General features: G+C 44.8%; 1 protein-coding gene across 1 annotated transcript in view; it reads left to right on the top strand.

Annotated features, from left to right (window-relative positions):
* The window catches only part of c6h8orf82 (chromosome 6 C8orf82 homolog), a 40,584-nt gene that overhangs the window by 21,777 nt on the left and 6,501 nt on the right, over window positions 1-12,306 (top strand). The window contains exon 2 of the mRNA XM_072508026.1: window positions 9,704-9,752. Coding sequence (XP_072364127.1) covers window positions 9,704-9,752 — 49 coding nt within the window. The remainder of the gene's footprint in view (window positions 1-9,703; window positions 9,753-12,306) is intronic.

Below are 12,306 nucleotides of genomic sequence, written 5' to 3'. Positions count from 1 at the left end.
CAGGATGATGCTTGGTATGGAGGGAAAATCTTATGAGGAAAGGCTGATGGACTTGAGGTTGTTTTCGTTAGAGAGAAGAAGGTTAAGAGGAGACTTAATAGAGGCATACAAAATGATCAGGGGGTTAGATAGGGTGGACAGTGAGAGCCTTCTCCCGCGGATGGAAATGGCTAGCACGAGGGGACATAGCCTTAAACTGAGGGGTAATAGATATAGGACAGAGGTCAGAGGTAGGTTCTTTACGCAAAGAGTAGTGAGGCCGTGGAATGCCCTACCTGCAACAGTAGTGAACTCGCCAACATTGAGGGCATTTAAAAGTTTATTGGATAAGCTTATGGATGATAATGGCATAGTGTAGGTTAGATGGCTATTGTTTTTTGACTTCCCATGTCGGTGCAACATCGTGGGCCAAAGGGCCTGCACTGCGCTGCATCGTTCTATGTTCTATGTCAGTGGGATTAGTTTTGGATTGTTCTTGCAAAGAGCCAGCAGCGATATTATGGGCAGAATGACATCCTATGCTCTCAATATCCATGGTTCCGAACAGGGAATTGATAATAGTGATATGTAAATACAATTATAACTTTTTTCAGAGGCCAACCTGTGCCTGAATCGTATCTAAGATTAGAAAGAACAAACACATTCAGCATTCCTGCTCCTGATCATCGTCCCACCTGGATATTAGATGAGGTTCAGTTGTGTGTTTATATGATAGTGTTAATGCATGGTTGAAAGTCTCAGGTCAGAATTACATAACGATTTTATATACATTCGATCATAAAATCATCGACTGGCTCCAAAACAAAAGGAAGCCATTTGTCCCACCATGTCTATGCTGGCCCTTTGAATTCACATAGTGCCACTCCCCTGCCTTTTCCAACAGCCCTGAAAATCTTTCCTTTTCAGACAGTGATCCAGTTCTTTTATAAATGCTTCAATTGACCCTCCACCACATTCTCAGGTTGCGTGTTCCAGATCCTAGCCTCGCGCTGTGGTGTTTTACCCCCAGGCCTCCATTGCTTGTTTTTCCAATTATCTTAAATCTGGGTCCTCTTGTTCTCAACACTTCCACCGATGGAAACAGTTTCTCCCTATCAACTCTGTTCAGACCCCTCATGATATTGAAGACCTCTATTAATCTCCTCTTAACCTTTTCTTCTCCAAGGAAAACAGTCCCAACATTCTCCAATCTGAAGTTACTCATTCCTGGAATCATTTTCGTGACTTTTTTTTCTGCACTCTTTCTTACACCTTTCCATCTTATGTGGTGCCCAGAACTGAATGCAATGCTCCAGTGAAGGCTGAAGCAGTGTGTTATACAGATTCAATAAATCTTTACTACTTTTGTACTCTACCCCTATTGATAAAGCCCAGGATGCCATTGACCATTCTCTCAACCTGTCCTGTCACTTTCCATGATGCAGGTCCCTCTGCTTCATAACCCCCTGTTGGAGTTATACTTTATTTTACATTGTGTCTCTGTGTTCCTCCTACCAAAATGAATCACTTCACACTTGTTTGCATTGAACTAGATCTGCTCCATCTGTCTATGTCCTTTTGAAATTCTACACTATCCTTATCGTGGTTCACAATATTCCAAGTTTCATGTCACCAGCAAATTTTGAAATTGTGACCTGTACACCAATGTCTAGACCATTAAGATATCTCAGGAAGTGGGCAGCACGGCGGCGCAGTGGGTTAGCCCTGTAGTCTCACGGCGCTGAGGTCCCAGGTTCGATCCCGGCTCTGGGTCACTGTCCGTGTGGAGTTTGCACATTCTCCCCGTGTTTGTGTGGGTTTCGCCCCCACACCCCAAAGATGTGCCGGCTCGGTGGATTGGCCACACTAAATTGAAAAAAATGAATTGGGTGCACTAAATTAAAAAAAAAAGATATATCAGGAAGAGCAAAGGATCGTCACACAGTGACACAGAGAATCCACTATAAACCTTTCTCCAGCCTGAACATGATCCACTCCGCTCTGTTTCCTGTCATTCACTCAATTTTGTATCCATGTTGCTACTGCCCCTTTTGTTCCATGAGCTCTAACGTATCTCACTGGTCTGTTGTGTGGCACTGTGTCAAATACCTTTTGGAAATCCATGTACGCTACATCAACGGCATTACCCTCATCAACCCCCTCTGTTACCGCGTCAAAGAAAAAATCAAAGCAAGTTAGGGAAACACAATTTTCTCTTGGCAAATCCATGCTGGCTTTCCTGAATTAACTCACATTTGCCCGAGTGACTTATTTTTTTCTTGGGTTATCATTTCAAGAAGCTTCCCCACCACTTGAGGCTGAAACGACTGCCCTGAGGCTGCTGGGCTTATCTTTACATCCTTTTTTGAAAAGGGTGACACCACTCCTAAGTCTGAGGAAGAATGCAAAATTCTGGCTAGTGCCTCTGCAATTTCCGTTCTCTCTTCCCTCAGCAACAAAGAGGGAAAATATTGGACAACCTCGGCAGGTCTGACAGCATCTGTGGAGAGAGAAGGGATCTAACGTTTTGAGTCTGGGTGACGCATTGTCCAAAGGGTCATCCAGACTCTAAACGCTAGCTTTCCCATTTACTTTCTCCATGGCAATGTCTCAGCCAATCAGAGTCTACATGTCAACCAATCAGCAACCTTTTCTTCTTGGGTATAAATTGTGATTGTTTGAAATTTGTCATTCTTCTGTTTGTCATGATGAGTGCGAGATGAAGAGCTTTGGCAACATGTCTCTCTTTTCAGCAATATCGAAGTTCTGTGTCACTGAGTGAATGTCTATATATAGGAACAAAGTATTCGTAAATCTGGCCTCTAATTGTATTGATGTAGGCACAATGAAGTTTTAAAATCCACTTCAGTGGCTGTATTTAAAGAGATGGAAAGGCAGCCTGGTCTCTTATTGACCTGTAGCATCTGCTGTAACTGATTAGCCTCTAACTGATCTGAGCAATGCCCATGAATTACACTGTGTGCTACTAAAGAGACACATCAGTTTGTGCACTGCCACATTTAAAACCAGGCTAATAAATTTTGCACCATGATATCATCTATCTGCCTTGAAAAACCAAGGTGTACTCAGGCTTATTGGGAATAAGACTCTGGGAGAGTTTTCAGTATCAGGTGGTCCACTGTGTCTCGGTGGGTAGCATGCTTGACTCTGAATCAGAAAGTTTAACTCCTACTGCAGCCTCCTGTTCGCAAAAAACCTGGCCTAACACTCCAGGTTAGTGCTGCAATTTAGAGTACCCAATTCTTTTTTTTTCCCCAATTAAGGGACAATTTAGCATGGCTAGTCCACCTACCCTGCACATCTTTGGGTTATGGGGGTGAGACCCACGCAGACACAGGGAGAATGTGCAAACTCCACACGGACAGTGACCCGGGGCCGGGTTCGAACCTGGGCCCTCGGTGCCTTGAGGCAGAAGTGCTGCCCACTGCGCCACCGTGCCGCCCCAAGGCCAGAGTTGACATCATTGGGATGGAGATGTTAAACCAGGGCTTCTTCTCGACCCTCTCTGGTGGACATCAAAAATCCCACATTGCTATTAGAAGAAGAGCAGATCGAGGAGTTCCTTCCCGATCTGTGTTTAGAAACATTTATCTTACGACCAACATCTGAAACAACCATTCTGATTGTTAACTCATTGTTGTGGGAGTTTGCTGTGCACATATGGGCTGCTACAGTGTCCATACTGCAAAACCACTTTGTGATTTCCATTACCTCAGGACATCCTGACTGTGTAAATGTATCTTCCATTCCTCTTTATTGACGGTGTGGATACAGTGTGCTGGTGCAGTGGGAATGTGACGGGACCAGTAATCCAGAGGACCAGACTAATGCTTTGGGAGCATCAAATCCCATCATGGCAGCTGATGGAATTTCAGTTCAATCAATCATAAAATCTGGAATTGAAAGCCAATCTCAGTAATGGTGACCATCGATTTTCATACAATTCCATCTGGTTCACAAATGTCCTTTAGGAAAGGAAATCTCCCGTCCTTACTTGGTCTGTCCTACGTGTGATTCCAGACTCTCAGCAATCATAGAATCATACAGTACAGAAGAGGCCATTTGGCACCGATTTATAAAAAAAAAAACTACTCTAATCCAGATTAATCCCACTTCCCAGCACTGGGCCCACAGCCTTGAATGTTATTACATTTCTAATGCTCATCCACGTACTTTTTAAAGGCTGTGAGGTTTCCTGCCTGACCTCCATCAGTGCACTCCAGACTCCCACCATCCTCTGGATGACATTTCTTTCCTCAAATCCCCTCTAAACCTCCACCTCCCCTCTAAGCCTTTCACTTTAAGATTATACCCCCTTGTTGTTGACCCTTAATACAAGGGGAACAACTGCTTCCTATCCACCCTGCCCATGCCCCACGTAATCTGATACACCTCAATCAGGTCCCCTCTCAGCCTTCCCTGCTCCAAAGAAAACAACACAAACTTATACAGCCTCTCTTCATAACTAAAATGCTCCATCCCAGGCAACATCCTGGTGAATCTCCTCTGCACCCTCTCTAGTACAATCACATCCTTCCTACAGTAAGGTGACCAGAACTGAACACAGTGCCCAACTGTGACCTAACCAAAGTCCTGTACAACTCCAACATAACCTCCCTGCTCTGAGAATCTATGTTATGATTGATAAAGGCAAGTGTCCCCGTATGCCTTAACTACCCTATTAACCTGACCTGTCGCCTTTAGGGATCTATGGACAAGCACCCCAAGATCCCACTCAGCTTCCTAGCGTCCTGCCATTTATTGAATACTCCCTTGTTGTGTTACTCATTTCAAAGTGCATCATCTCACACTTTTCAGGGTTAAATTGCATCTGCCACTGATTTGCCTAGCTGACCAATCCGTCTATATCCTCCTGTAACCTAAGACCTCCTTTACTGTCAATCACATGGCCAATCTTCATGTCATCTGCAAACTCGCTTATCATCCTCCCCACATTTTCTTCTATATCGTTTGTATATCACAAACCCAGCATTGATACCTGTGGTATGCCACTGGACACCGACCTCCAGTCACACAAACAGCCTTCTATCACCACCCTCTATTTCCTATCATTAAGCCAATTTTGGATCTAACTTGCCATGTTACCCTGGATCCCAGTGCTTTTACTTTTTTTAAACCAGTCTCCCATGTTGGACCTTGCCAAAGCCTTTTCAGAAATCCATGTAAACTACATCAACTGCACCACCCTCATCTACACACCTGGTCACCGCCTCAAAAAATGTAATCAAATTCATTAGGCATGACCTTCCTCTGACAAAGCCATGCTGTCCGTCATTGATCAAACCTTGCCTCTCCAAGTGGAGATAGATTCTCTCCTTCAGAATTTTCTCCAATAGTTTCCTACCACTGACATGAGACTCAATGCGCTGTAATTCCCCGGTTTACCTCTACCATCCTTTTTGAAAAGTGGAACCACATTAGCTGTCCTCCCCTGTGGTCAGCCAGGAATTAAAAATTTGAGTCAGAGCCCCTGTAATTTCCTCCCTTGCCTCCCACAGCAGCCTGGGATACAACTCATCTGGACCTGGGGATTTGTCGACTTTTAAGCCTGCCAAAACCTCCAGTACCTCCTCACTCCCTATGCCAAACTGCTCAAGAGCCTCACGATCCCTCTGTCTGAATTTTGTACCCTCGTTCTCCTCTAAAGTGAAGACCGATGTGAAGTACTCGTTTAACACCCTACAAATATCATCCGGCTCAACACACCCTTTGGTCCTTAATGGGCCTTCTTCTTTCGCTGGTTATCCTCTTCCCCTTGATATACTTAAGGAATATCTTGAGATTTCCCCTAACCTTAGCCGCCAGTCCATTTTCATGCCCCGTCTTTGCTCTCCGAATGGCTTTTTCGAGTTTCCTCCTCAACTTTCTATACACCACAAGGGCCTCTTGTTTGGGCCAGGGTTTAGAGAACCCCAAAGTGTATCATGGAGTTCACCTGACCAACAACTTTTAATAGATTGTGGTATGGGGAGCACACGGCCCACTCTACAGGTGTGGTACAGCAGAAATGGAAAAGTATTTTTTAAACCAAAACAATGTTTATTCTATGAACTCAAGTTAACCTTTTTACAACATAGAACATTACAGCGCAGTACAGGCCCTTCGGCCCTCGATGTTGCGCCGACCTGTGAAACCACTCTAAAGCCCATCTACACTATTCCCTTATCGTCCATATGTCTATCCAATGACCATTTGAATGCCCTTAGTGTTGGCGAGTCCACTACTGTTCACATACAGTGAACATCTTAGCAACCATCAATTCAAATACAACCCCCAAAGAAAACAACACTAAATAATTCTTACTTTCCTTTTAACATCCACAAGACTTAAAAACACCTTTTAGCAGAAAGACATCAGGCTTAACTTCACTACTGAGAACAGTTCCCACGTTGAAATCAGCAAATGGACACTCATAAGCTTGCAGAGATTCACACACATCCTGCTGTGATTGCAGCTTCTCCAAAACTAAAATGAAACCAAACCCACCCTGCAGCAAAAAGCCTAAAGCGAAAGTAAAAAGCTGACAGACAGCCCAGCTCCACCCACTCTCTGACATCACTGCAGTAATAAACACCCATTCTTAAAGGTACTCTCACTACAGATATTTATATACACACCCATTTCTTAAAGGTACTCTCACATGACACTGTAGATTTGCTCCCTTTGTCCTTGTGGTTGACTGTTAACTGTCCTCTGAAATAACTGAGCAACCCTCAGTTCAAGGGCAGATAGGGATGAGCAACAAATGCCGACCTTGTCAGCGACACCCACTTCCCATGAAAGGATTAAAAGCACTCGATGTAACTTTTGATCATCCAGACATTTCCAATTTAAAACAAAAATGTTGATGTAACAGTAGCTACATTATGCAAAAGAGGTCTTGTGCCGCAGTGGGTAGCGTCCCCCTGCCTCTAAGCCAGAAGCTCCGGGTTTGATTCCCACCCCAGGTCCTGATGGCCAAGGAAGGAGCGTTCATAACTCGACCAAACAGGTTGAGAATCGACCTGCAAAATCCTTCCAATGTGCCCATGGCAGGCGGTAAGACCAGGAGAGACTTCATCCTTGATGCGGAGAGGTGCCCCTCTGGTGACGGGCATAGTGACCTGTTCCAGCAAAAGCTAGCTTTGGAATCGGGTGGAAGTCTGCCCTGTGCACCATTCGCTGTGACAAGAGAAACAGCAAAAAAAGTGAAAAAGAGCACGGGTAGAGGGAGAAAAAGAAAGGTAAGAGTTGTGGGAGAAGCTGGACACAGCAGTAAAGAGTGATAGGGCAATGAGGCTGATATCATTCCTGTAGGAATGTCACACAGGACCATCAGCCAAAGAAAGGGCGGGCAGAGACAAGCAGCCAGCACTGGGCATAGTCTTAATTTCCAAGTAGCTGAGTTCAGAGAGATGCGGAATGGTCTGGAGCTAATCATTTAACTTCATCCTGTTATAGTGAACGTGTCGTGCCTCAAATGATTATCTTTGATTGCAACGCTTTCTGGCATATGTGTTAGTTCACATCTTTCTTCTTTTGCACTTGTTAAGGGTTTTTTATTCTGTTTCTTCACTACTCAATCTCCTTTTCTTTCCACATCTCTTGTTTATTTGCCATCCCCCGTCTCTTGCCAAAACCGGTCATCCATTTGCCTTTCGTGCCATCTAATTCTGATGTACAGCTGCTGCCTACTTTGATCTAGCTCCACATTTGTTCTTTTGTCTGTCTTATTCTGCACAAGGAGCTCCTAACAGGGTGATGGACACACAAGATGGAGAAAGGAGCCCAGCCTGTTGTGGTGGCAAGGGAAAGGATGGATAAGAATCGTTCTTAAAGGTGTATCTTTACCCAGAGTGGTTAGACTGTGGAATTTGCCACCACAAGGAGCAGTTGAAGGAGTAGCATAGATGTATTTAAGAGGAAGCTGGATAAACCCAAACAGGAGGATAGAAAAGAAGATTAAATTGAGTGAGTCCAAGAGGGTCTTAGAGCAAAAATACCAGCATAGATCAGTTGGGCCAAATGGCCTGTTTCTCTGTTGTACATTCTCTGTAATTCTATGCAGCCCAACTCCCTACAGGAGAAGAAAAGACGAGGTTGGATATTATCCCCGTACATAAATAAAGTATTGAACATTACTCTGGGTAAGTAAATCTCTTCTGAATATAATATCTCAGATGGATTGGCCATGCTAAATTGCCCCTTAATTGGAAAATAAAATTACTCTAATGTAATTTAGAGGGAATTACTCTAAATTTATCAAAAACAGGACCTGGTATTGACACTGGATTGGATTGGATTTTTTGTTGTCACGTGCAGCGAGGTACAGTGAAAAGAGTTGTTCTGCGTATAGTTCAGACAGATCATTCCTTCCATTCAAATCAAAATAAGAGGAGTTTGGTGACAGTGGGGAGAAAGCTGTTTTTGAATTTGTTAGTGCGTGTTCTCAGAATTTTGTATCTTCTAATCATAGATCATAGAATTTACAGTGCTGAAGGAGGCCATTTGGCCCATCGAGTCTGCACTGGCTCTTGGAAAGAGCACCCCACTTAAGACCACACCTCCACCCTATCCCCGTAAACCAGTAACCCCACCTAACCTAAGGGCAATTTAGCATGGCCAATCCACCTAACCTGCACGTCTTTGGACTGGGAGGAAATTGGCGCTCCCGGAGGAAACCCACGCAGACACGGGGAGAACGTGCAGACTCCGCACAGTCAGTGACCCAAGCAGGGAATCGAACCTGGGACCCTGGAGCTGTGAAGCAACTGTGCTAACCACTGTGCTACCATGCTGCAAGAGGTTGGAAGAGAGAATAATCCGGGTGAGAGGGGTTTTTGATTATGCTGCCTGCTTTCCCATGGCAGTGGGAGGTGTAGACCGAGTCAATGAATGGGAGGCGGGTTTGTGTGTTGGACTGGGTGGGGTTCATGACTCTATAGTTTCTTACGGTCTTGGGCTGAGCAGTTGCCATACCAGGCTGTGATGCAGCCAGGCAGTCTGCTTTCTATGGTGCATCTGTAAAAGTTGGTAAGAGTCAATGCGGACATGCCGAATTTCCTTAGTTTCCTGAGAAAGTATAGGCATTTATGTGCTTTCTTAGTCGTAGCGTCAAAGTGTCCTGTGTTTTTGAGTTCTTTGTGGTGTTGACGCTGTCCTGTGTTTTTGTGTGAGACGTGGTGTTGACACTCCTGTGTTTTGTGTGAGACGTGGCGTTGACCCTGTCCTGTGTTTCATGTGAGACGTGGTGTTGACCCTGTCCTGTGTTTTTGTGTGAAACGTGGTGTTGACACTGTCCTGTGTTTTTGCGTGAGATGTGGTGTTGACACTCCTGTGTTTTGTGAGAGACTTGGTGTTGACCCTGTCCTGTGGTTTTGCGTGAGACGTGGTGTTGACACTCCTGTGTTTTGTGTGAGACTTGGTGCTGACCCTATCCTGTGTTTTTGCGTGAGACGTGGTGTTGACCCTGTACTGTGTATTTGTGAGAGTCGTGGTGTTGACCCTGTCCTGTGTTTTTGTGTGAGACGTGGTGTTGACACTCCTGTGTTTTGTGTGAGACTTGGTGCTGACCCTATCCTGTGGTTTTGCGTGAGACGTGGTGTTGACCCTGTCCTGTGTTTTTGTGTGAGACGTGGTGTCGACACTGTCCTGTGTTTTTGTGTGAGACGTGGTGTTGACCCTGTCCTGTGTTTATTTGCAGCTCTTCCTTGATGACACGAAGGTGAAAAATTTCATCACTTGCTTTAAAGGTGAGTGTTGCTCTGGCACAGTTGACTTTTCACTTTAAGGAGTACATCTGACACACAGAAACATAAAATATTACCCGAGAATCAGATATGATATGGACAGTTACACTTCACTTTTTTTGTCTTGCATTCATAAAATATGTGATTTTCAGAAGCCGATCAAAACTCCTGTGATATGAAGCATCTCCTTATGTATACCATGGAAGAGTTCACATGCCTAGGATTGCAATATGAACTGTCCCCAGCAATCTCCTGACATCGAGTCATTACAGAATGGAGAGGTGGTGGTGTAGTGGCAGTGGTGTAGTGGCAGTGGTGTAGTGGCAGTGGTGTAGTGGCAGTGGTGTAGTGGCAGTGGTGTAGTGGCAGTATCATAGACCAGTAATCCAGAGCCACAGCCCCATGGCAGCTGGTGGAATTTAAATTCAATTCATAAATCTGGAATATGGGGCAGCACGGTGGCACAGTGGTTAGCATTGCTGCCTACAGCGCTGAGGACCCGGGTTCGAATCCCGGCCTTGGGTCACTGTCCGTGTGGCGTTTGCACATTCTCCCCGTGTCTGCGTGGGTTTCACCCCCACAACCCAAAGATGTGCAGGATAGGTGGATTGGCCGCGCTAAATTGCCCCGTAATTGGAAAAAATAATTGGGTACTCTAAATTAAAATAAATAGATAAATAAATCTGGAATATAAAGCTAATCTCAGTAAAGGTGACCAGGAAACTATCAGCAATTGTTGTAAAAACCCACCTGGTTCATTAATGCCCTTTAGGGAAGGAAATCTGTCATCCTTACTTGGTCTGGCCTACATGTGACTCCAGACCCACATCAATGTGATTAACTCTCAACTGCCAGTCGAAAATAGCCCAACAAACCACTCGGTTCAAGGGCAATTAGGGATGGGCTATAAATGTCAGCCTTGCAGCAATGAAGGAGGCTATTCAACCCAATGAGTCATTGCTGGCTCTCTCAGAGTAAATCAATCAGTCCCTATTCCACCCCCCCCCCCCCCCCCACTCGATTCCTGTAGCTCTGCAAGTTTAGTTCTCTCAGCTGCCCGTCTAATTCCCTTTTGAAATCAGTCTTCGTTCCATTTCCTACTACTTCTGTAAGTTCCAAGTCATTACCCTGAGTAAAAATATCTCCCATGTGTCTCTTGCCTAAAACCTTGAATCTATGTCTCTTAGTCTTTGTATGATCAGCAAGTGGCGACAGCAGTTCTTTGTCTGCCTTTATCAAAACTGTCAATGTAGCACAGCACAATCAGATCTTCCCTCAATCTGCTTTACTCCACCTGAACCTTTCAGCTAAATTCCCTCATCTGTAGATCTATTCTGGTAAATCTCCTCTGCACCCTCTCAAGGATATTCACATCTTTCCTAAAGTGTGGTGGCTAGAATTGGACACAATGCTCTAGTTGCGGCCTCCCCAGAGCTTTAACAAAGTTCAGCATGACTTCCCTGCCTTTGTATCTATGAACGTATGAATCAGGAGCAGGAATAGGCCACTCGGCCTTTCGGCCCTGCTGTGCCATTCATAGAATCATAGAATTTACAGTGCAGAAGAGGCCATTTGGCCCATCGAGTCTGCACCAGCTCTTGGAAAGGGCGCACTACTTAAGCCCACGTTTTGTTGGCATGTTACCCTTCTTTCTTTGTATTATTTTCCTTTTTGGAGTGTTTTGTAAAATTATTGAAAAACTTTGAATAAATACATTTAAAACAAAACAAAACATGAAGACACCTTGTTTTTAAATTATGGCCCCTCATTCTAGTGTGGCTCAATATCTTCATTTACGAAACCTTAAACCCATATGCTTTGCTAACTGCTCTCTCAATATTTCTTACCATCTTCAAAAATCTATCTACATGAGCCCTCAGGTCCCTAACTGTTGCAGATACTTCTATCCATGACAGTATTGGTAGACATGACCTCTACACAATCTTTGTGGAGGTGAAGTCCCATCTTTACACTGAAGCTACCTTCCATCGTGTTGTGTGGCACTGAGCGAAATGGGTTAGATTCAGAACAAATCTGGCAGTTCATGACTGGGCATCCATGAGGCGGTGTGGGCCATCAGCAGCAGCAGAGTTGTATTCAACCACAATCTGCAACCTCATGGCCCTCTACCATTACCACCAAGCTGGGGATCCACTCTGGTTCAGAGGAGAGCATGCCAGGAGCAACATCAGGCATACCTAAACATGAACATACCTAAACATGAGGTGTCCACCTGGTGAAGCTACAACACAGGGCTACATGTGCCAAACAGCATAAGCAGCAAGTAATAGACAAGAGCTAAGCGATTCCACAATGAATGCATCAGATCTAAGCTCTGCAGTACTGCCACATCCAGCCGTGAATGGTGGTGGACAATTGAACAACTCACTGGAGGAGGTGTCTTCACAAATTTCCCCATCCTCAATGATGGAGGAGCCGCATAAGGTGAGGCTGGAGCATTTGCAACAATCATCAGCCAGAGGTGCCGAGTGGATGATCAATCCCGGCCTTCTCATGAGGTCTCCAGCATCACAAACCCACCACCACTCCCATATAG

The sequence above is a fragment of the Scyliorhinus torazame genome, chromosome 6 (genome assembly GCF_047496885.1).
Source record: "Scyliorhinus torazame isolate Kashiwa2021f chromosome 6, sScyTor2.1, whole genome shotgun sequence".
Classification (NCBI taxonomy): domain Eukaryota; kingdom Metazoa; phylum Chordata; class Chondrichthyes; order Carcharhiniformes; family Scyliorhinidae; genus Scyliorhinus; species Scyliorhinus torazame.
The sequence above is the reverse complement of the archived record's forward strand: the minus strand, read 5'-3'. Positions and strand labels throughout refer to the sequence as shown.